The sequence below is a fragment of the Thamnophis elegans genome, chromosome 11, assembly GCF_009769535.1.
Source record: "Thamnophis elegans isolate rThaEle1 chromosome 11, rThaEle1.pri, whole genome shotgun sequence".
Lineage (NCBI taxonomy): Eukaryota > Metazoa > Chordata > Lepidosauria > Squamata > Colubridae > Thamnophis > Thamnophis elegans.
Genome location: NC_045551.1, coordinates 56,463,398 through 56,489,219, shown reverse-complemented (window position 1 = coordinate 56,489,219; position 25,822 = coordinate 56,463,398). Strand labels below are relative to the sequence as shown.

The 25,822-nt window shown below is 44.3% G+C and overlaps 1 protein-coding gene across 1 annotated transcript in view; it reads right to left on the bottom strand.

The window, feature by feature from the left end:
• Window positions 1-25,822, bottom strand: part of TBC1D4 (TBC1 domain family member 4) — a 108,247-nt gene that overhangs the window by 36,918 nt on the left and 45,507 nt on the right. The window contains 6 exon segments of the mRNA XM_032226406.1: window positions 2,397-2,507; window positions 2,705-2,796; window positions 8,387-8,519; window positions 11,391-11,495; window positions 15,217-15,306; window positions 16,561-17,151. Of these exon segments, the coding sequence (XP_032082297.1) occupies window positions 2,397-2,507; window positions 2,705-2,796; window positions 8,387-8,519; window positions 11,391-11,495; window positions 15,217-15,306; window positions 16,561-17,151 (1,122 nt within the window).

Sequence of the window (25,822 nt, the reverse complement as noted above, 5' to 3'; positions counted from 1 at the left end):
CATTTTTCTCCTCCCCTCCATTTTAAATGAAAGATTTTTTCTTTTGTTTTGCTGAGTCACCTGCTTAGATGCAAGATCAGGCTGGCAAAAGGCAGAACTGGCTTTTATTTATTTAGTTGTTGACTTAAGACCAACATTTGAACTGGAATTTTCATCGTTAAGTCCTTGCTGTCAAATCAGCCCCTAAAGAGCCGAGGTGGCGCAGTGGTTAGGGTGCAGTACTGCAGGCCACTTCAGCTGACTGTTATCTACAGTTCGGTGGTTCTAATCTCACCGGCTCAAGGTTGACTCAGCCTTCCATCCTTCCGAGGTGGGTGAAATGAGGACTCAGACTGTGGGGGTGATATGCTGACTCTGTAAACCGCTTAGAGAGGGCTGAAAGCCCTATGAAGCGGTATATAAGTCTAACTGCTATTGCTATTACTAATACATGACTATTTCTTTTACAACAGTCGCTAAGTGTGAACCGTTTCTTCCAAATGGGGGGGGGGTTGCCCGAAACTGGCGAAAGAAATCACAGAGGGCTATCATGGGTCTGCACAATTGGTCATAATTACGAGTTGGTTGCCAAGTGCCTGAATTGTGGTTGTGTGGTTATGAATTGTGGTCCCTATGCGGTAGTAGTATTTATTTATTTATTATTAATTAGACTTACATACCGCTTCATAGGGCTTTCAGCTCTCTCTAAGCGGTTTACAGAGTCAGCATATTGCCCCAACAGTCTGGGTCCTCATTTCACCCACCTCGGAAGGATGGAAGGCTGAGTCAACCTTGAGCCGGTGAGATTAGAACCGCTGAACTGCAGATAACAGTCAGCTGAAGTGGCCCGCAGTACTGCACCCTAACCACTGCGCCACCTCGGCTCCTCAATATAAGTATAAGTGCAAGGACCTGATGACCTTACAGGTAATCCTCAACTTATGATCACAATTGAGCGCAGCATTTCTGTTGCTGAGTGAGACCGTTGTGAAGTGAGTTTGGGTCCTTTTTACGATCTTTCTTGCTGCGGTTGTTAAGTGAACCACAGCGGTTGTTAAATTAGTAACACAGTTGTCAAGGGGAATCTGGGCTCCCAGTTAACATTACCTGACAGAAGTTTGCAAAAGGGTGTCACGTGACCCCAGGGACACTGCAACGGTCATAAATATGAGTCAGTTGCCAAGCGTCCAAATTTGGATCAGGTGACCTCGAGGATGCTGCAATGTAAGTGTGGGGGGGAAAAAACCCAGTCATAAGTCACTTTTTCCAGTGGAGTTGTAACTTTGGGCGGTCACTAAACAAACTTGTTGCAAGTCGAGGATTATCTGTGTTCCACACCAGTATAACTATGGTTGCTAAGCTAAATGTTCATCAATGGAGAACTTCGTGTACTTGATTTAAATCAAATTTGGCTGGGACAGAGGGATGATCTCTAGGCTCGAGGAAATCTAGTCCTCCTCCCTTCCTTATGGTTCCCAGCAGCAAAACTTAACCCAGAAGGATAATGCTAGTCTTTCCTCACTGGAATGTGCCATGGTGGCGCAGTGGTTAGAGTGCAATACTGCAGGCTACTTCTGCTGACTGCCAGCTGCCTGCAATTCGGCAGTTCAAATCTCACCAGGCTCAAGGTTGACTCAGCCTTCCATCCTTCCGAGGTGGGTAAAATGAGGAGCCAGATTGTTGGGGGCAATAAGCTGACTCTGTAAACAGCTTAGAGAGAGCTGTAAAGCACTGTAAAGCAGTATATAAGTCTAAGTCAGAGGTGGGTTCCTATTGGTTTGGACCAGTTTGGCCGAGTAGGTAGTAACTTGGCCTGCCATGCCCCCAAACTGGTTCTCTCAGCAGCGGCGTAGGCACCCTCTTGTTTTTTGCTTCTGCGCATGCACAGAAGCATCTTTTAAAGTATTGTGCATACACGCATAGGGAGCGCATGGTGCGTCCCTGAGCAGTAGCAGAAGCCGGAACCCACCCGTGGTCTAAGTGCTATTCCATCAGGATTCCTTCATCCACCATCTGTTTCCAGATGAATCTCCCCAAAAGCATGAAGGGATTTGGATTTGGATTTTATTGGGTTTGTATGCCACCCTATTCCCAAGAGACTCAGGGCAGCTCACAATAAAAAAAAAGGGGAAGGGATACAAAAAATAAAACAAAACAACAATTTAAAATTCTACAACAGCCGTAACCTCAAATGGGGCTGGATGGTTCAACAGCCCCAGGCCTGCCGGAATAGCCACGTCTTAACTGCTTTGCGGAAGGCCAGGAGGGTAGTAAGGGTCCGGATCTCCACGCGGAGATCGTTCCAGAGGGCCGGAGCAGCCACAGAGAGGGAATTGTGAGGAGAATGGAATCGCTGAAGGAGTTCCCGGGCCTCTTTTGGAACTCCTGAAAAGATAAGAGAAGATGGAGAAGCTCACCATGGGGGTCTCGTCAATGTGGATGTGGGTCTTTTGCTTCGCCTCGCACAACTGCCGCAGGTGGAAAATCAGCAGCTCGTTTTCTTCCTGGTCACTAACCGGCTTCATTTTCTACCATAGGAGGAGAGAAGGAAACGTTTGTGATAACCGGCTCTGCTCCGATTGGCAGCCATATTACCTCAGGGTTTCGGAAAAGAATTTGCTAACTCCTGAGGTGCATTTCTGGTTCTCAAAAGCTTTGGAGCCCACCGAGAGGCAGAGATCATCCCCAGTGCTGTATTTGAGGGAGTTGGGGGGGGGATTATTACCTGAACACGCTCAAAGATGTCCGCCTGCTCGTTGTCACTGAGAGAGGACAGGTGCCTCTGAATTACAAGCTTGGCTCTTGGCGGATAAAGTCCTTCAGAGGGAAAGAAGAGAGGTCGTTGGGCATCAGAGAGATTTTACTCATTGTAAAGCCCTCACACGCTTTTCTCTGCAGTCAGAAAGACAAGATTCCGCTGAAGTGTGACTGTTGAAATCCACACCACCTCTACCAAAACGCCAATGCCTTGCCCTGCCCACCAATGCCCTTGCCTCCCAGATGCCCACCATCCCTTTGAGCCAGGAGACCTTCATCTCCCTAGTTGACTATTTGTTCTGACCCAGCTCCCAAACACGACAATCCCTTTACAGTTAAACAAATGTTCCCTTTATTAGGAGTGCCAGCAGCCCTGGGAAAAAATCTCTCTCACACACACACAGCAGGCTAACAAGTCTGTCCGGCAGGGAGATGAATAGTTGTGTGCCACACCGATTCATCTCCGCCTCCTGCCTTTTATCCCCAGAGCTAGGGTGGGGCTTTGCTAGCAGCGGTGGCTCTTCCGTCCCAAGGACCAGCCCATAGATTTCCACTGCTCTCCTCTCCTCTGTCTTCTGCACATCTACGGATCAGGCACTGGACCCAGCTGTTCCTCCTCTTCCTCATCAGCCACCTCCAGACCTGGGGGCTGTTGACTCTCCATCTAAGGGCTGATGGACAGTCCAGGCTCTGCCTCTGTCTCTCTTTCTGCCAATTCCATTCCCTCTTCCCCCTCGCAGCTCCCAGGTAGCCTTGCTGCTGACCCTGACTGCCACACCTCCTCCACCTCTGATTCGACTGCTGGAGGGGCCAGCTACTGACAGATCACAACACAATTCAAGGTCTCCGGCCAGAGCTTTGCTTCCTCCTTCCTCGGTGGCTTGGTGGAAGCTCAACCCAACCCTTTCCCCTTCCTCGTTTGGTTGATTTGGCTACCAACAAAAGCAATTTGCCAAAGCAGTTTGGCGTGGGTCTGAGAACCTCAGAGATGGTGGACATTGCCCTAAGCAGCACTCCTGAAGAAGGGATTGGGGAGAAGGTTGGTTGGAACAACATGCAGAGATATCTCCGCTGTGTTGACCATCAACTCTGGAAGTCAAGGGCCCCTGCTGGCAGAAAACCATTCAGATGAGCCTGATGCACTGATCAGGTTCTGGAACAGGTTTTAAGAAGGCCTCCCACCCCACATTCATTCCTTGTTTTATCTTTAAAGTCATCATTTTTATAAGTCCAATCAGACAAGAGAGGAGAAAAGAATAGGGTTTTTTATCAAGCTATTTCCATCTAAGAATATAACTGGACCCCCAAAGAAGCAGAAGCCACAAGCTAAACTTGCTTGTTTTATAGTCTTCATCTTGGCCAAGGTACAATCTGAGTTTGCCTTCTATAGAAATGTCTCAATTATTTGGGGCGTACTTCAAAAGTCTGGGAGAGAAGACCTGGGGTTCTTCAGAGTATTGATATGCTCAGAGCCTCACCCAGAAGTAGATATTCCCATTCCAGTCCTTGGTTGGTAGAATGTTCTTTGCAATCTTTGCATAAAGGTGAACACACCTGTTGATGCTATCACTCTTTGACAGCGTAGCCTTTGTCCAAGTAGATCTTTATGTGAAATGACACTGTACTTTAAAATATCATTTAGTTTTTTTGGCGTCAGATAATGGCACGGTTGGAAGAGATGTTAGATCAAAAGACAGATTTAAAACCAGAGCTATTCCTATTAGGAATGATAAAAGAAAAATATGGTAAAGGAGTGACATATTTAATGCTGCATGTGATAACCTCAGCAAGACTGGTACATGTGCAAAATTGGAAAAACAGTGATCGTCCCAACCGAAGAAGAGGTAGTAAAGAAAATTTTGATCTGGGCAGAAATGGACAGATCGACTCTAGAAATCAAAAATGGAGATGAGACAGAACATTGTGAAATTTGGAACAAAATGTATCAATGGTTGGAAATGAGGAAAAGGAGTCGGAACAGAATAATTTGAGGATTGTAAAATTGGAACCGGATAATACATAGATAAATATATAAAGGAGGAAAAGGTATATGTTAATAAGACGAATGTAGCTATGTAGCTATGATAAGTAGAAACTGTATTTGTTGTTATGTAAAAATATGTATGGAAGTGACAAAGCCAGAAATGTTACTCTATGTCCAATGTTTTTAATGTTTATTCACTGAAACAAAATTTTAAATAAAAAAAATAAAATATTATGTAGTGCCAGCAACAAAAATAAGTTTTCAGAAGCATGTGAAAACTTTCTCAGATATTTTTGCATTCTCTTGCTCAGAGGCTGCAAATTTAGCTTCTTTTTTTTAAAAAAAAAAAATGAAGCCCTAGTCCCAAGGGTGATTTTTAGGAGGCAACTGGATTTTCTTCTTGTTGTTTTTTTTTTTTCGTTTGAAGACGTTTCGCTTCTCATCCGAGAAGCTTCTTCATCTCTGACGGGATAGTGGGGAATGGAAGGATTTATATTCCTTGTAGACAGCTGGTTATTTTCATCCTTTTAGAGCAGGGCTCTCCAAACTTGGCAACTTTTAAGACTTGGGGACTTCAGTTCCCAGAATTCCTCAGCTAGCACAAGACTTAAAATTGGCAAGTTTGGAGACCCCTGTTTTAGAGGGACGTTGAAGCAGTTGGAGATTTATCTGTGTCCTCGGGGTCACCTGAGTGATGCTCCAGGTTCCTGTAGTCTGAATTTTTTTTCCTCTGGAAATCCATTCCTACTCCCACACCATTCAAAAGGTCCATCCCAAATTCTACTGCTAAAAGTCTGTATTCTCAGTCATCCAGGTCAAGGTTTGTCCCAAAGGTGTTTTTTTTCAAGAGGCAACTGGACTGTCTTGTTTTTTTTAAAAAAATCCTTCCATTCATTCCCCACTGTTGTGGCCCAGCAGGAGCCGTTGGAGCTGCCACCAGACTCCGACAGCGAGGGGCCCTATGAGTCGGCTCTGGAGGATGTGGAGGACCCTGGACAGGGTTCCGACTCCGAGGAGGGCGCAGAGAGGCTGGTTGGCCACCAGGAGGCACCTGAGCCTTGGATCAGTGGGGAGGAGACAAGGGAGAGTGAGCCGGATGCCAGTAGTGAGTTGTTCCTGGATGCACGGCACCGAAGAGCTAATAGGCATCAGGAACAGTTGCGCAGTTACAGGAGGTAATTGCACTCAGCTGGTGGTCATTAGGCTCCTCTCCAGACTATAAAAGGACTGCTTGTTCACACATCCCTCTTGCAGAAGTCAATGCAGGAACGAATGTCGGAGAACATTGTTATGAGCTTGGCAGGCTGGATTGCTGCCAAGCCTTATCTGTGCCGGTTTGCTGCCAAGGACCTGTCTGTCTGTTAATTAACTGCCGTAACTTATCTTTGGCTCGGAGTGTGTGTTGGTGTGGAACGAGGGGGGTCAGAACACCCTACTATCCTGGCAGAGCTGAGAAGCTTCTTGGATGAGAAGCAAAACATCTTCAAAAGAAGAAGAAAAGAAAAAACGAGGGGGGGGGGAACCCTAGAGAAAATATCTTCAGATCTATCGGTTTTTTTGTTGAAAGTCTGACAAACTGCATCCTGTAAACTTCCAAAGTTGGCGCTAATCTTGTTCAAGGCTTAGTGAGACGAGACTAGAAGCCTGATGACATCGCGTTCAAAGAAAGCCCAAGGACCACAAGGCCTGTGGAGAAACGGAAGCCATTTGCTTTTCTCCAATGGAACTTGTTAATCAGGTTTCGAGACCTCTTCCCAATTCCCAAACGTTCTCATCAAGCATCAATGACAGGTGTCAATCCATCAGATCCACAGAACAACCTGTTGGGGCCGGTTTATCTGAGACACTGCCTCTTTCAGTTACATCCACTGGACTCAATAGAGCAGGGAGGCAAGGAATGTTCCGAGCCTCCTCTCCTCTCCATTCTCCACTATCCTGTCAGAACTGAAGAAGCTTCTTGGATGAGAAGTGAAACGTCTTCAAAAGAAAAAAAAACAAGAAAGTCCAGTTGCCTCCTGAAAAAGCACCTTTGGGAAAACCATGGATGACTGAGACTCTCTACAGACTAATCAAGGCCTAGCTTCACATCTTTTCAGATCTGAGAAATCCCGGTTTTTCTTTTTTGGAAACCGAGAGCTTGCAACTAGTCTGGCCCTTCTGCAAACGTGGTTTATTAAAGAACAAAACATAATCCGTTTTGGTCTCTGACTCAATACACCAAGAACTGGAAGCGTGGGAAGCTTTTTCAATGTTGGACTTTAACACAACCTCAGTGGCTTTACGGTTTTGCCCACCAGAGGGAGCTGATCACCAAATATGTGCTTTCCGAAATAAACATTGATAAAGGAAGTAAACAGAAATAGGTAAACATTTCTGCTTCATCGGCAAAAAATCTTAGACATTGTTTTATCGCTGATACCTGCTACCCATCCAGGGGAAATACAGGTAATTCTCAACTTACAAGCACAATTGAGCCCCAAAAGTTGCTAAGTGAGAAATTTGTTAAGTTAATTTTGTCCCATTTTATGACTTTTTGTCGCCACAGCTGTTAAGTAAATCGCTGCAGGTCTTAAATTAGCAACACCGTTGGTTAAGTGAATCGGGGTTTCCCAGGTGGTGGGTTTCGGGAGGCCAAAAATGCTGTATTCAGTGTATAAGACGCATCCAGATTTTCACCCTCTTTTGGGGAGGGAGAAAAGGTGCGTCTTATACTCCGCAAAATACGGTAAGTGTGAAAAATGGTCGTAAGTTATTTTTTTCAGTTCTGATGCAATTTCAGAAGGACACGAAACTCCTTTTTCTCGCCATGTACTTTACATGCATACATCCAAAGTAAGACGTGTTGTTCCTCTTTGTCATCTAATATAGGTATGGTACATGCAAAATTTAGTATATTTATTTATTTATTTATTTATTTATTTATTTATTTATTTATTTATTTATGTCTTGTTTAGGTAGCATATATTGGAGGTGGTGATCCTTGGAGAGGATTTTTTTGGATTATACTTTCTTCTTCTTCTGTCTTATGGAACAAATTCCCATGTTCATCCTGTAATTGCTGCATCAGCTTTTTGATTTTTTCTTTTTTCCATTTGTGGGTCAGCCATCTACCTGGTTTATTTGCTGTTTCGAAATAGTTTTGTTTTGCCGTTTCATTTCTGTTTGAAGTGTTAGATTGATTTTGTGTTTCACCAAATCTCTCTCTTCTTTGATTTTAATATGTTGTGGTTCTTTCTGCAACACGGCCCCCAACTCTTTAAGCTTCTCCTGCAATGGTGTTTGCTGTTTCCTTTTTTTCTTATTTCTCCTTGCCGTATATGCTATTGTTATACCCCGCACATAGGCTTTTGTGTTGTGTTGTTTGATCTTTCTTGTTTTCATTAAAGAAAATATCTAATTCCTTATCCATCGTTTGTTATATGACTTCATTTCAACGCATGCCGATTAGTGTGCATTCGAAGCGACAATAAAGCTATTCCGAGCCTAATTCTATGGTACCCACACAAAGGCATTTTGTGCTCTCCTCACATAAATGAGCAGCAACGGATGGAGAGGAGGGGCTGGGGGGCCAGCGTGCCAGACAGGCCTCACGAAACCTCCTAGTCCCCCTCCCTCCCCACCCCCCGGGTCTCTTTCAGACCACGCAAGATTGAAAACCGTGGCTACCTTCGATCCTTTCACACAGCTTGTGGAGGGAGTGCATCGGGCAGGCCTCGCACAGTTTGATCTGGGTCTTGGCATTCTGCAGGGCAGCTGCTGTGCTAAAGGCTTGCTTCAGAGTCAGCATGATCTCATCCACCTAAGAAAGGGAATTTTAAAGGTTAGATTTTAAATTCTGGGTCTTTTCCTAAGACCTGGAGGTTTTTTCCCCCCAGGTCGAGCCAAAGCTCTTATACCAGCCCATAGAAAAGGGCATAATAGAGCAGGTGACTTTTTCTGCTGCCGGAGCACCGAAGTAGGCCGGGTTCCCGTGAATTTCAATGGCGCTGCGCATCAGAAACCAGATCACATCCAGCTCTCCGTGTGCATTATCTAGCCTGCAAAGAAGACCCTCTAAGGAGTTCCAAACAAACAGTTCGCAGCCAAAGCACGGAGTTTCTTGAGTGTCAGAAGCTCCATTTCTAGTTTTTTTTTTTAATCAGTCAAACTTTTGGAGGCTCGCTAGTGTCCTGCAGATGGGAGGCAAACTCCCAGCCCCAAGGTGTGCAAGATTCCCACCACCTCCTGCTCCAGACGGGCCTAGCTTCACAAGCTCGGTGGGGAAAAAAGGGTCAGAGGTTGCAAGACACTGGCATACAGATTCAAATCCATTTCAGGCCTGAAACGGTAGATGAACAGATGGAGCTATTGAAGGAAACCCGCCCAGAGTCTGGAAAGGCATGTCAACAAGACAGGATGCTTGGGGAGTGGGGGGGGGGGGTGGAGAGACTCAGCGCTGAACCCTTCGACTTCTCTGAAAAAGAGCTGGCATTCCTCCTTCTGTTCTTCGTGGCAAACGCTTGCAGAGAAAAGGGAGAGCTTCTTCTTTATCTCCTACTGATAGTGGCTTGCGACAACGTTCAGAAGCTGAGTAGTATCTGCTTTGTCTAAAAACCACTCTCTGCAAGGGTTGTTAACCAGTCGCTGCCTCTGACCCAGAGAATTATCTCAGTCAGAGCTGCATCAAAAAAGTACCGAATTTTTTCAGAGTATAAGATGCACCGGAGTATAAGATGCACCAAGGTTTTGAAGAGGCAGATTTTTAAAAAAAAGTTTTTTGCACTCTGCAGACTTCACAAAAACGGCCCATTTTTCACAAAAACGGGTCCGTTTTCTTTTTTCAGAAAAAGGGCATGAATAGCCTTTAGGAGGCTTGTAGAGTGCTCCTGGGAGCTGCCCCCCCAAAAAATGAGCAAAAAAGCCCAATTTTTGTGAAAACGGGCCCATTTTCTGTCACAAAAAGGGCATGCATAGCCTTTAGGAGCCTTTCAGAGTGTTCCTCGGGGTTGGGGGGGGGGCAAAATTGAGCTAACAACAGCCCATTTTCACTCATTTCTGCCTTCCCCAGCCCCCACGAACACTGCAAAGCTCCTAAAGGCTATGCATGGCCATTTTGATTAAGGGGGTGGGGGTTGGGAGACAAAAAAAAAGCTGTATTCAGTGTATAAGATGCACCCAGATTTTCAGCCTCTTTTTTGAGGGAAAAAGGTGCGTCTTTTACTCCGAAAAATATTGTATTTGAGCTGTTGTCCCAAAGTTGCTTTTCCATAAGCCAACTGGATGTTCTTGGGGGTTTTCCCTTCTGAAAACATTTTGACTTCTCATCCAAGAAGCTTCTTCACTTCAGATACCGCTTCACAGTGCTTTATTGCCCTCTCTAAGTGGTTTATAGAGTCAGCCTCTTGCCCCCAGCAATCTGGGTCCTCATTTTACCTACTTCGGAAGGATGGAAGGCTGAGTCAACCTTGAGCCGGTGAGATTCGAAATGACTGACTGCAGGCAGCCGGCAGTCAGCAGAAGTGACCTGCAATACTGCACTCTAACCAGTGCACCACCACGGCTCAGAAATAATTTTTCTGCTTGAACTGCACTGAAATTTGGAGTATTTTAAGGAGAATACCAGTGGCGTGGCTTCAGCAGATGGCATGAAGGTAGTCAAGAATAAATTCAGTGAGAAAATTCAGTGATTTTGGGGAGTCCTGGGGTGGGCAGCCCTTTCAGGGCTGTTGACGGAAGGAAGACACACAGATAGCCCAGAAAGAGTCTGGATTACAGGAGGGTAAATTTCACTTGAATTAGGAGAAAACATTTTAGTGGGTCTAATCAACCATCTGTTCTGACCTAGGCTTCCCAAAAGCACGAAGCCGACTCCTCTTCCCGATAAAACCCCTTCTATTTAGGTTAAAGTGAATTCCTCTCCACCAAAGTCCCAGCTAACAGTCTTTCAAGAGATTTCACAACTACAGACATTTATTAGGCTTGGAGAGCTGCCAGGCCGATATCTTCCAAATGCCACTCTGTAGCAGACAATACTTGGCAAGAAGTCAGGAGCAGATCTTCACCCTAATGAATTGAACCTATTGTATCCTGCAAACTCCTCTCCCCTTTCGCTCCTCTTTATTCCCTAGGGGAGGGGCCATTCACCATCCACCTGTGGCTCTACTCCTGAGTTGGCCCTTGTTCCTTAGCTGGTCCCTTCTCCTGGAAGCTCTGCGCATGCTCACGCTGGGAACAGGCTCCAGATGTTCTTCTGCCCCACTGATATCCAAAGGCAGCTGGTAACTCTCAGACGGCCCTAGCCCCATTTCTGCCTTCAACCCAGAGCCCTCGTCAGAGCCTTCCTCAGACTCCAATACAGGCCCATGTTCCTCTCCAATCTCCTCACTGTCCGAATCTGCTGCCAGATTCACTGGCGGGCCACAACACCATCATATTGATTTTATTAAAACTCTGGAAGGTAGAAACTAGACAACCATTGTGGAAGGCTGGTGAGGTATGTACAAATCTTTGACCAGAGAGAATTGGCTCTGTTTTTCTCTCTCTGATATGGACCAGTTCCAACTGAAGAAGCAATCAAGCCTACTCCCAAGATCATATGGATCAGAAACAGAAAACAGCCTTATCTCCTCTCCCCCACCCGCCCAGTTCTGTGTCAAACAGACAGTGCAAATGGTATTTTGAAGATTCTTACCAGAGATTCGCTCGCACACTGGAAGACATAGCAAGCATACTGGTTTATTCCAGGTTCGGTGGATTCCCGACATATAAAACCAAAATGATCAATGTGCTTTATGCCCTAGAGGGAAGGAGAGGGAGAAATGGAACAAAACATCAACATTTAGTTCAAGGAAATTAAAGAAGCGGTGATTAAAGCCATCAAAGGTTAAGGGTTTCCCCTGTCCAGTTGTGTCTGACTCCAGGGGGCAGTGTTCATCTCCCTTTCCTAGCTAAAGGAGCCAGCAGCATTGTCCAAATTAGTGTTTCTCATCCTTGGCGACTTTAAATCCTGGGGACTTCAACTCCCAGAATCCCCCAGCCAGCACAGCTGGCTGGGGAATTCTGGGAGTTGAAGTCCTCAGGACTTAAAGTCGCCAAGGTTGAGAAACGCTGGTCCAAATATTCTTCTATGGGCTCATATGCAGAGGTGCACGGAACGCTGAAGTGGTACCTATTTATATACTTGCGTTTGCACATTTTCGAACTGTTAGGCTGGCAGGAAATGAGGCAGGAATGGGAGCTCACCCCATCTTGCGGTATTGGAATCTCTAACTGCTAATCTTTCAGTTGACAATCACAGCATCTTGGTTGCTAGGCCTCCGTGCCCCCAATAAAGCCACTTACCAGAGCACAGGTGGACCTCGACTTACAACAATTCATTTAGTGGCCATTCAAAGTTAACACGGGATTAAAAGAAGTGACTTAGGACCATTTGTTTTACACTTATGACCACTGCAGTGTTCCCATGATCACGTGATCAAAATTCTGATGCTTGGGAACTGACTCATACTTATGACGCTTGCAGGGTTCTGGGGGTCACGTGATCATCTTCGGACAAAGTTAGTGGAGAAGCCAGATTCACTTAACAACCGGGTTACTAATTTAACAATTGCAATAATTCACTTAGCAACTGTGGCAGGAAAGGTCGTAAAAATGGGACAAAACTCACTTAACAAATGTTTCACAGAAACATTGGGTTCAATTGTGGTCGCAAGTTGAGGACTACCCGCCCAATCAGGACCTTTTGTCTAATTTCATGAGTTCTTGTGTATGTGGAGAGCATCTCTGGGATATTAAGAGATGAGGCAATGACAGACTAGCACAGGTGGGGAGTCCTTCCCTTCCACACCCACAAAAGACTCCTGGGATGGATGTAAATTCCCAGCCCCAGACATTTCCCCATAGCAGTCTTTGCAAGCCAGAAAGTTCTTTGCTTCTTCCCCATAACAGTCTTCCATTTGGTGTGGGCTGTTGCTAAATACATGACCAGAGAGGGGTCTATGACAATTTGCCATGGCCAACTTGCCATGGCCAACTTGCCATGGCCAACATGGAAAGTTGGCCATGGCCAGTTGTCTTGAAGCGAGTTGTCCATGATGAATTGGCCATGGGGAGTTGGCCATGGTGAGTTGGCCGCAGCAATTTGTCCCATTCCCCCTGGAGAGTACCTCAATTTTAAGAAATTAATTCCATTCTTGAAAGGAGAGCTACTACCTTTTGCCTTAAGGTAAAGATAAAGGTTCCCCCCACATGTGTGCTAGTTGTTTCCAACTCTAGGGGGCGGTGCTAATCTCTGTTTCAAAACTGAAGAGCCGGCACTGTCCGAAGATGTCTCTGTGGTCATGTGGCTGGCATGACTAAATGCCGAGGGTGCACGGAATGCTGTTACTTTCCCACCAAAGGTGGTTCCTTTTTTTCTACTTGCAATTTTACATGTTTTCGAACTACTAGGTTGTCAGAAGCTGAAACAAGTAATGGGAGCTCACTCTGTTATGCGGCACTAGGGATTCAAACTGTCGACCTCTCGGGATCAACAAGCTCAGCGTCTTAGCCACTGAGGCCACCTCTTGCCTTACCTCCACACGTATTTTGGGAGTGCCCCTCACCACAGAAAGGATGCAGCTTGGGAAAACCGTGTCTCCTTTCCTGACAGCCAATTACTTCTGAGTAGACCTGCCCAGTGTTTTCTTCCTCAACCTGGTGTAAAAGGCTCAGTGTAGCTGCTCAGTCATCCCTCTGCTTAGAAGGAGCTGTGAGATGCCAGGACAACACATATCCCTTTGTTTATTGTTCTCCAGGGAACAAGGAGGCATAGACGGGGCCTTTCACGAGCCATGTGCTGCTTTTTGTGTTTACATTGCCTGTCAACTTGCACAGGCCTTGCAAATGAACCTTCCTGTTTTAAATCAAACCGGTGCAGTGCACTTCCCCCACTTGAAACCTCATTTCACATTGTGCTGCTATTTCAGTCCAACAAAAACAGAAGAGAGTAGTAGGATCAGTGGTGGGTTGCAGGCGGTACGCCCCGGTACGGGCGTACCGGAGCCAGCCTGGAGCACTGGATACCGGTAGGGTTACCCACCCGAGCTCCTTATCTGTCTTTTAAGGCTTCTGCGCTTCCGCGCACATAGCATGTACAGTGGAGCAACTGGAGCGTCGCGGAGGTACGGACGTACCGGGGCGTACCGCAGGTGCGCGCTACACATGTGGGCACGCGTCCTGCGGGCATCCATGTGGACGCTGCCGGGCCCGTTCCAACTGTACCAGTTGGAATGGGATCTGGAACCCACTACTGAGTAGGATGCACATGTATTTCAGGAACCCTAACTCTGGCCATAAAGAACTCTAGTAGTAAACAGTTGGCCCATGCCAGTGAAATAGATTTATACTATGAAAACCCAACCTTCTCAGGAGTGGGCTTCACAAATTTTAGCAAGGTCTTCTCTGCCCAGAGGCTGGGTGAGTGTGGCCATGGTGGGTGTGGCCTAGTCAGCCTCCTGCATCATGGGGGGGGTTGCCCTCCCCCAGGCTCCAGAGGCTTTCCTTGAGCATCCGGAAGGGCAAACTTCCCAAACTTCCAGTAGGCCCATTTTCACCCTCCCTGGGCCTCCACAAGCACCCTGCACTTACCTGCATCCAAAACGGGCCACGTGGGAACTCCTGGGGAGGGGAGGGGCAGGGTGGGCAGGGCCAGCCAGGAGTGGATTTGGGGGTTCTCCTAACCGCACAGAATCGTAGATAGCTTTGAGCTAGCATTTTCTCCTTTTGATTTCACTGTATCATTTTTGTCAGTACAATCCCTGGAAACTTCTTAATCCATCAAATGACATAGCCTAGAATTTTAATCTTAAGGCTTTTATATTTTTTTTAAAAAGTAAAACCCTAAACATATAATTTTCTGCCGGCTAGAATATCTGGCCTTTAATTACTGCATAAGTGATAACCATTTGTAGATTTTTTTTTAAAAAAAAATCCCTTGATCTATGTAGCCTTCTAAAGTTGATGGTGTCTCCATTGGAGAAGAGAGGTATAAAATCACAACTAGAAGCAATAGCAATAGCGCTTAGACTTATATACCACTTTACAGTGCTTTTAAAGTCCTCTCTAAGTGGTCTACAGAGACAGCCTCTTGCCCCCAACAATCTGGGTCCTCACTTTACCGACTTCAGAAGGGTAGAAGGCCAAGTCAACCTTGAGCCTGGTGAGATTTGAACTGCCAAATTGCACGCGGCCAGAAGTCAGCAGAAGTAGCCTGCAGTACTGCACTCTAACCACTGCGCCACCATGGCTCATCATCATGGCCATAATTTAAATGGTTTGCTTAGAGATAAACTGAGGTTGCCTTGTAGTCATCCTCAGCCATTCAGTTGTTCCCACCTCGGAAGGATGGAAGGCTGAGTCAACCTTGAGGCGGTGAGATTTGAACTGCCAAATTTCAGGCAGACAGCGGGCAGCAGAAGAAGCCTGAAGTACTGCACTCTAACCACTGCGCCACCACGGCTCATACCTGAGCCTCTTACCTGAGAACATGAGGAGATGTCTTTGAAGTTCTTCTCCAAGACAACTGATTTGGAGTCTGGACTGATGAGGTTAATTTCAAACCGACCAACCTTGGAAGAGAGAAAACAAACATGTCAAAGCAGGAGGTGATGCAGAATATCTTGGGGGGGGGGAGGAGAGGGGAGGAAGCTGCTCTGAAAACTGCGGGCCCAGCACCGAAGTATTTCCTCACACAGCTTATCAAAGGCACGTCAAAGCGAAGCTTCCCAAACTGATGTTCTGCCAAGAATGAGGCAGAGATGCTGCCAAGGACCTGCTTGACTAATTGCCTAAAAAAAATATGAGAAAGGCTTTGCAGAGAGACTCCCCAGCCCTTTGCTTCGGTTTCACAGATCTGGAGCGGCACCGAGATCTTCCACACTGCCTCCATTTTTCTCTCAACTCCTACCTGAGTATTTCTGGCAAAAGTAATTGGTCTCAATTTCTGCCCTCCACCAAAATACAAAATGGCCGTCCAACTAGGTTGGCAAATATTCATTTATGTGGACCTCTGCAGAGCATAAAAGCCAGTTGTAACACCTTCCATTGACTGCTGATCAGAGATGGAGAGCAAAGGGCTCTTTTTTTTCCATCAACTGCCAAGATTGGGCTATAAAAACACATCCAAACCTTCCTTCCTTCCTTCCTTCCTCCCTCCCTCCCTCCCTCCCCCTCCCATTTTCTCTCTCCCTCTTTCCTTCTCTCCCCTCACTCTTTCCTTTGCATTCTTGTGTTTACCTCACAACAATGCAATTTCACCCTGTGTCAGGGACTGAGGATTTAATAGCTGCCAGCCGATGTAAGGTTGTAAGCTGCAAACTGTAAGCCGATGCAATCAGCATGAGAGAATTTGATGATGATGTTGTGTACTATTGTAATTATACTGATATATAGTCATACCATAAATATTATTGTGATGAATATCATACAAATATGTGACTGTTTAAATAACTGTACCCAGATCTCAGTGTTGGTGGAAATGGAAAGTAATATAAATAAAATAAATAAAACATGGGGGGGGGGGACTGCCCATAAGTTTTATTCAGCCAGTTCTGCCTGATTCGGGAGAACCAGTAGCGGAATTTGTGAATAGTTCCGAGAACCAGCAAATAAGCTGGCCCCGCCCTTGCTGCCTCCCAGCTGATCTTATTTTGTTGCCCTGAACAGGAGAATGGAGTTGGAAAACAGGTTAGTGGGGTGGTGAGGGAATGAGGATTTTGCAGTAACCTTCCCCTGCCATGCCCACAAAACCACACCCACAAAGCTGTGCCCACAGAACTGGTAGTAATTTTTTTTTTGAATCCCACCACTGGAACTGCCCCTACCTGAAACAACATTGTCCTGTTTTTTTCAGAGTCAGAGGGCTGGACGTGGCTTGGGGCACTGGCATGGCGCCTTCGGGATGAAGGCTTGGCGTTATTCTCCTGAGCTTTCCTTTGCAGGCTGGCAGCACTGCTGCAGCGAGAACGAAACTCCAGCTGCTCCTCCACTCCCGAGTCCTCCAGGATCCGCTCAGGGAAAGAGGTCCGGCAGCTGGCCAAACTGGTCAGGTTGGTCTGGCTCCCCACAATGAACATCCCCGGGGTGCCTCCACTGGAACCCTCCACCTCCTGAAATGGGTTGTCCAAAGGGGAAGAGGGACCATCCTCCCATGTCATGAGGTCCATGCTGGACTCGGTGCTGCAGTGCTCGCTCAGCAGCTTCAGGCGCTGACGTTCGTGGAGGTGGAACTTCTCGATGCAATCGTCGATGAGGGAGGAGGGAGCCTTTTTGTGGGCCACCGTCACCTTCCCACGATACAGCACCTCAAACTTTTGGGAGTTGTAGAAGGCATCTTCATTTTCTTTATTGGGCTTGACGTCTTCTTTGAGGGCAACTTTGGAAGCCTGTCTTATACTACTGATGACATCTGGGACCTTAAGAAGAAAGCAAAAAGAAGAGAAAGAGAATGACATCGCGAAGGATGCTAAAATTGCAAGAGAAAGACAATTGCCATATCTGTGTTACAACAATGCCCAGAAGTAGTTTGTGGTTTCTATGTGTAGTTTGACGAAAAGAAGGACTAAGGGTGTGTTCTGCCCCCCCCCCCTTCTCCATCCAGGAACGAAAGCCACAAGCAAATGTAAATAAGAATACTTTTAATCAGTCCAGACTCTTGTTGGCTGCAAGCCCAAAATAAACAAAGAGATAAGCTCTCTGGCAACAATTACTACAAACCTAGGCAATGCAAACAAGTTCGCATAGCAAACCACTTCTCCAAGTTGGTTTCTCTAAATCATGAACGTGAACGAGAACGTTGACTCCTGCAACCAGGGTGTGGCACAAACAGTCTCTTTTATATTCAGGAGAGGATCTTAATCAGCATCAGCTGCTCGTAAACACCTCCTGTAGTTACTCCGTTGTTCTTTACGCCAAGTAGCCCTGCGCCTGCGTGCATCCTGAAACAACTCCCAAATGTTTCCTGAACATTCCCTTTGATCCAATGCTCTGCCACCACCTGGTGGCCAACCAGCCTCTCTGCGCCCTGCTCGGAGTCGACACTCTGTCCAGGGTCCTCCACCTCCTCCAAGGCCGACTCATAAGACCCCTCGCTGTCAGAATCTGGTGGCAGCTCCAAGGGCTCCTGCCGGGCCACAACAGGGTGAGATGATAGCAGTGTGCCAATATCTCAGGAGGCTGTCACAAAGAAGAGGGAGTCAAGCTATTCTCAAAAGCACCTGAAGGCAGGACAAGGAGCAATAAATGGAAACTAATCAAGGAGAAAACCAACCTAGAAGTAAGGAGAAATTTCCTGACAGTTAGAACAATTAATCAGTGGAACAACTTGCTTCCAATTCTCCAACATTGGACTTTTTTTTTCAATAAAGCTTTTTTTTAAACATACACCAATATCAATATCATTGCATGGCCAATGTGGTTGGTACAAAATCAATATTAATACAGATAAACATTATTACATTAATCAAACAAACATGGTCTAGTGTTATTATAAATATTGATAACAACACATATTCTTTCATTTTTCAATTAATCAATGTTTACTACCTCCTTCTAATAGTCATAGACTAGTGTTATTGAATGTATTGATATCAGCACAAATTCCTTCCTGTTTCAATTAATCAATTGATTTTGTATATTTAAAGTGAATGTCAGAGGTTAAGATTAGATTTTGAAAAAGGATGATATTAGATATGCACAAAAACAGTGTTATGACTACTGGAAGGATGTAGTAAACATTGATTAATTCAATATTGGAAGTTTTAAAGAAGAGATTGGGCAACCCTTTCTCTGAAATGGCATTGGGTTTTCTGTCTGAATAGGGGGTTGGACTAGAAGACCTCCAAGGTCCCTTCCAACTCTGTGTTCTGTTTTTCTGAATTCAAAGGAGTGTGGAGAAAACAGGTCACTTCTCAACTCAGGATATTGTTGAAGAGCACTATCTTCTCTGACAGAACCACATTAGATTCTTTTCTCCTTGCTACATTTATATTTGGCTTTCCCCAAGATTCCTTTCTCCTTAAAACATTACATTTGGCTTCCCTCCCTGCCTCTCTATAGGAGTAGAGAGCTCTAAGGAAGAACAGTGGAAAACAAGCTTAATAAATAAAGATTAAAGTTGCAAACTCTTGGCATTAATTGCAGATTTAGCTGGAAAGCCAACCACGAGCTATGAAGTAATGTATTTCATTAGCAGAGACCTACAACATTGTACAACATTGACACGATGGCTCAGTGGCTAAGACGCTGAGCTTGTCAATCAGAAAGGTCGGCAGTTGGGCGGTTCGAATCCCTAGCACCGCGTAACGGAGTGAGCTCCCCTTACTTGTCCCAACTTCTGCCAACCTAGCAGTTCGAAAGCTTGTAAAAATGCAAGTAGAAAAAATAGGAACCACCTTTGGTGGGAAGGTAACAGCGTTCTGTGTGGCTTTGGCGTTTAGTCATGCCAGTCACATGACCATGGAGATGTATTCGGAAATGAGCATCGCCCTCTAGAGTCGGGAACGACTAGCACATATATGTGCAAGGGGAACCTTTACTTTACTTACAACATTGTAAAGAAAACTTTGCATTTTTATATGTGTGGCAAATGAACGTGTGAAGCTTCTGCTTCAGCAGAATGTCAAAGCCAAAAGACAGATGTTTGAATACCACAGAAATTCCATTTCCTGTTCCCAAAAATACCCAAAACAAACCTTGAAAAAAGCAGATACAAGGAAAAATGCAACTGTCCCGTGGTTATCCTTCCAGTCACGCCAGATCAACATTGCAAAGATGCAGCGCTGGCTTTTTAAGATACAAAGGAGAGAGGACGGGCTTAAAACTTGGAGGCTCTTCGAGGGACAAGATTATGCAAGACAAAACTATCTCTTGCAGTCTCAACAAGAAGGAAAGGGAGCCAAAAGGTTAAGGCATTCTGGATAAAAATATGGTGGATTATGCAAAATATCTTTAAAAGAAGGATAAAGTTTACTCCTCAGTTATTCTTACTAGGTATATGTACTGATTTTACAGTGGTAGAGACTAACTTGATTCTGCACCTAATAACGGCAGCAAGACTGTTGGTGGCGCAATACTGGAAGAAGGAAGACTTTCCTACAACCCAAGAAAGGACACTGAAAGTTACAAACTTAGCCGAGATGGCTAAAATATCGGCATATATTAAAGATCACTCAAATGAGAGATATAAACGAGACTGGAAAAAATGGATTGACTATATACAAAATAAATACGGGACCAAGAAATTCCAGTTAGCCTATGCTTAAGATCAGAAATGATTTAAATTGTTTAAAGTTAGTTCAGCAAGAAGCAGCTAAGGTCAATGTAGAATGTCATTAATTTCTTCATTTCTTTTTTCTCAATAGATTTTAGACTGTGTTTGTTAAAAATCCATACCGTGTACGGGTTCTGGGAAGTCGGGGGGGGGAAGGAGGAGGGGGGTTGGGGGGTGGAGGGAGGGGTATACATTAGGCTAGACAAGAATTTGGTGGTAAACTAGAATTATTTTGACACACAAAAAATTGTACTTCGATGTCTTACTGATTGAGGAATGATGAATTGTTTGTTTTAAAAGAAATAAAACTTTTGAACTAAAAAAAAAAGAAAAGAAAAGGGAGCTGAAAAATAAGGGAAAGGAAAGCTTTCTGGTCTTGGGATTGGTTTATTTTGATCACAACAACAGGAACCAGCAGAAAAACCTTTCCAGATATCGTTATGGTCTAAAGCTAACATCTTAAATATTTCATTCGGACATGCACCGATTTGGGGACAAGAAAGATACAAAAAAACCCCACCATATTTATATAAAGTCTATGCAAAGTTGACAGCTTCTTTGCAACTTAACTCCATTCCAAAGAAGTAGAACTTTTATATTATTATTTTTTTGTCCAAATAAAAACCTGAAAGGGACATGTAACTAATTGCATTAATTTTATCTCTTCACCATCCATCCTGAGTCACAGTGGGATGCAGTATTGAAGGTTAATTCTGCCGACTGTCAGCAGTTCGATCCTGACCAGTTCAAGGTTGTCTCAGCACTTCATCCTTCCAAGGTCGGTGAAATGAGGACCCATCAGGGGCAATATTCTGACTCTGTAAACTGTTTAGAGACTGCCGTAAAGCACTATGAAGCAGTAGATAAGTCTAAGCGCTATTGCTATCCTCCAACTATTTTATAATGGTTTTCTTCCTACCCATTTTGCAACAACCCTGGGGGATATCTGAGGCTACAATTGACCAACCCAAGGTGATCCAATGACCTTGATGGTCAAGGGAAGACACAGATTTCTGTCTTCTTGGACATTGTAGGAAAAGATGTGTTACTTTAGTTGAGAGTTTTTCAACCATGACAACTTTAAGATTCCCAGACAATATGTTACCTCAGGAATTCTGGGACATGAAGTCCACACATTTTAAAGATATCAAGCTTGAAAAGTACCACTCTCATTAGAATAAATGTTACTATACTTCTGAGTTTTGTCTTTAATCTATAATCATTACACCAATATCTGCAGGAGCCAGTGTATAGGTAGTCCTGGATTTACATCAGCTCATTTAATAACCATTTGAAGTTACAACGACAGTGAAAAAGGTTATTTATGACCATTTCTCACACTTGTGACCGTTTTAGCATTCCCTTGGCCACATGATTTACATTCAGATGCTTGACAACTGGTTCATACTTATGACCATTGCAGTCTCTCGGGGTCACGTGACCCCTTTTTGTGACCTTCCCACAAAGCAAAGTCAACGGGGAAGCCAGATTCCTTTAACAACAACGTGCTACTAACTGAATTACTGCAGTGATTCACTTAACAACTGCAGTAAGAAAAGTCTTACAGGGCAAAAGTCAAGTAACAAATTTATCACTTAGCAGCATAAATTCTGAGCTCAACTGGGGTTGTAAGTTGAGGACCACCTGCATTTTAGATGTATAAAAGATTCCAAATATGGATTTATTGAACTACGGTGGCGCAGTGGTTAGAGGGCAGAACTGCAGACTACTTCTGCTGCCTGCCGGCTGCCTGCAATTTGGCAATTCAAATCCCACCAGGCTCAAGGTTGACTCAGCCTTCCATCCTTCCAAGGTGGTAAAAAGGAGGACCCAAATTGTTGGGGGTAATATACTTTCTCTGTAGACTGCTTAGAAAGGGCTGTAAATAGCAATAGCAGTTAGACTTATATACCGCTTCATAGGGCTTTCAGCCCTCTCTAAGCGGTTTATAGAATCAGCATATTGCCCCCAACAACAATCTGGGTCCTCATTTCACCCACCTCGGAAGGATGGAAGGTTGACTCAAACCCTGAGCCGGTGAGATTTGAACGGCCGAACTGCAGATAGCAGTCAGCTGAAGTGGCCTGCAGTACTGCACTCTAACCACTGCACCACCTCGGCTCTTGTAAAACACTGTAAAGCAGTATATAAGTCTAAGTGCTATTGCTATTATTAAATCGCTAGGCTAAAAATAGTCTCTATCCCTTCAAAATCCAATACAGTGTCCTCTTCTTATGGGGATTCTATGGAATACAGAAGATATTATCTACCTTTTGTCAACTGAAAAGCCCTTAAAATGTCCATGTCATCTTCCCCTGCAAGAGAAAGTAATTTACCTCACTATGCAATTGGCAGGGATTTAAATGTATTTCCATGGATTATTAGTTTTGGTCACTACACGGTTTTCCAAAGATTACCTCTTCAAAAATGCAACATTTCTTGATATTCAGCGTACAGGGGAAATATGCCTGTAAATATTTCACTATGTATATAGGACCCTTCATACTTACAACATCACCAAATAAGTTTCATTGACTTAAATATTGCTGAAATATTTTCCAGATTTTGGTCATTTTCTGCCTTCTCCTTATCAAGCCCTTCACCCAGTTATATTCCCTTGACTCCAGATGAATATTTAAAGAATTCATTTTATAAAAGTTATTACAACTTGAGGAACACAAATTAGTTCTCATCCTAACACTGATTCAAATTTTTTGGGTCAAAATGGAAAACCAATGTCTTTCATCTACTCCTTAAAAGTTATTGCATTGATCTTCAAAAGATGAGATTCAATGCAATGCAATGCAATGCAATGCAATGCAATGCAATGCAATGCAATGCAATGCAATGCAATGCAATGCAATACAATACAATACAATACAATACAATACAATAGCAGAGTTGGAAGGGACCTTGGAGGTCTTCTAGTCCAATCCTCTGCCTAGGCAGGAAACCCTATACCATTTCAGACAAATGGCTATCCAACATCTTCTTAAATACTTCCAGTGTTGGGGCATTCACAACTTCTGGAGGCAAGTTGTTCCACTGATTAATTGCTCTCACTGTCAGGAAATTTCTCCTCAGTTCTAAGTTGCTTCTCTCCTTGATTAGTTTCCACCCATTGCTTCTTGTTCTACCCTCAGGTGCCTTGGAGAATAGTTTGACTCCTTCTTTTTTGTGGTAACTCCTGAAATATTGAGATACTGAGATATTGGAACACTGCTATCATGTCTCCCCTAGTCCTTCTTTTCATTAAACTAGACATACCCAGTTCCTGCAACTGTTCTTCATATGTTTTAAGTCTCCAGTCCCCTATTTCTACTAGGAAATATGGGAGAAGTTTGGTCACCTGAGGCTGGATTCAGATGCCAAGGATCTGTTCTTTAGAAGAAGACAGAGGCTACATAAACAATTGAGAAAGGAAAGTTGTTGCACGCAGAGCTTGCTTAACAGCCTGTATTTCTGGAGGGATCTTGTAAAACAGGAACGGTAATCTACACTGGGATAACCCTTTCCCTCGTTCTCGCTTGAATACAGATAACAGAATAACACACTTGGAAGGGACCTTGGAAGTCTACTAGTCCAACCTCCTGCTGAAGGACGAAACGTCTCATCCAACAAGCTGAAAAAGAAAGCAGCTTCTAGGATGAGAAGCGAAACGCCTTCAAAGAAAATCCAGAAAGTCCAGGTGCCTCTTGAAAAAAAAAAACACCTTTGGGATAAGCAGCGTATCACAGTCTTTTTTTTAAAAGGGCATCATTCAAATATTGTTTTCTGAGTTCTATTGTGTTTATATTTGGCTGCAATTATTTAGTAATCACAGTTTTTTTTTTTTTTTTTTTTAAAAACACCTTAATTCTTCATGTCAGAATAACAGAATAATGGGGACATCCTCCCTGGAACTTCCAGAAGGCCCATTGTTCGCCCTCCCAGAGCCTCCACACGGGCCCTGCCCTTGAGTTGTGAGCCGCCCTGAGTCCCCCTCGGGGGAAAAGGGCGGCATACAAATGAAATAAACTAAACTAAACCTGACATGATGAATGGGCCCATGGGTGGGAGTGGCAGGACAGCCAGTCCTTCCAACTACCGGTTCGGCGAACCAGATGCAAAAATAGCATCTGGTTCACCCGAACCGGCTGAATCCTACCCCTGGCCATCTCCCTAGTAAAACTGAAATCCCAAAAGAGAAGGGAGTGACGAGGGATCCTGGAAGGAGAGCCCCCACAGATTATGCATGCTATGCTTTGAAATTACAACACCTGGATCAGTTTTCAGAAAGCAGACAGAGGCTCAAGGGAAAAGGAAGTGTGAGTGCAATAAACACACACACACACACAAACACAAACTTCTTGCCCTGCAAGCACATGGACAGACACCGAGGATGGATGCTCTCTATCAGTTACAGATGTTGCTGCATCTGTCTTCCTCCTTGCACAATTGCTCAATTCGTTCCCTGCAGGAGGGTTTCAGTGGGCAGGTTTTGCCCATTTGAAGGCAACAGCTGCCGAAAGCATAGCAGAGATATAAATACATTATGTATATACCAGGGTCTGTGGCCGTGGTTAACATTTCTCTTGAAATGTTGAAAATCCTATAAAGAATGGCTTTATTCGAAGAGGATAATAGATCTCATCGTGTTTCCATTTGGGAAGCGCTTCTGGGTTTCGTGTTTGTGATGGAAAAAAGTGAAACTTTCATTTGGGTATTGCCAGTTGGATGGGTTTGTTATACTGCGGAAACGACTAGGATATACTAACCTGTAAAAGTAAAAAGTAAAAGGCTGTAATATTGCTTTCTTCTATTGTGCTAAAGAGTGTCAACAACATTTTTCCTCTTTTTCTCCAATCTATCCCTCATTTTCTCTCCCCTTCCCTTTTTTTCCTTCCCCTCTTTCCTCACTGTTTTTTATTTTCCATTGTATTCTATATTCTGATAAAGCTAAGAAAATTTGTAAACCACAAGAAAATCCAATAAAGAGACCAAATCATAAACAAACTATGTAAAATACTTTAAAAAAAAACCTCAGCAGTAGAAGATTACAAACCCAGAGCCAACTTGGGTCTGCCCCAAGGGGTTCTTCAATGCTAAAACATGATTCAGAAGCTGCTGAAGTTGTAAACATTCACACAGAGACACACACAGACATACAAACACAGAGAGAGGGAGGGGGAAGGGAGCGATGAAGAAAGAAAGAGAGAGAGAAAGAAAGAGAGAGAAAAAGAAAAACAGAGAAAGAGAAAGAAAGAAAGAAAGAAAGAAAGAAAGAAAGAAAGAAAGAAAGAAAGAGAGCAATGAGCAATTCTTGAAGGAAGCAAGATTTTTCAGAGCCTTGGGGGTGTCTTTGCAAGCATGGCACAAGATAAACTGATACACAACGGGGAAAAGGGTCTTCTCCATTTGTGAATCTACCAGAAGGGGAGAGAAAGGGGGGTCTTCAATGCAAATTGAACATTGTTCCAATCACAGCAGGTTAACTTAGGACAGGAGAAGGCAATTTGAGACCCTGAATTATTTTCCTGGGCCCTCAGGAACCATCTCTGACCAGACTGGCTAAAAACCAGGACAGGAAACTCTCAAATGTTGTATTGTAGATTCCAAAACAGGCTTAATTAACTTAGTTTACAAAAGAAACAAAGGAACTTTCTGAATTACTGCCACAAATTTAAAAAGTCTGGAAAACTCTTGACCCATTTACTGTGTGCTATTCACCCCGCTCACCTTCATTCCAAGACACTTGAAAAATCTTAAACATGACTCCTGGGCATCCAGGATTATGGGATAGAGAGACAATTTGCTCTGCCCCCCAAATGCCTGCA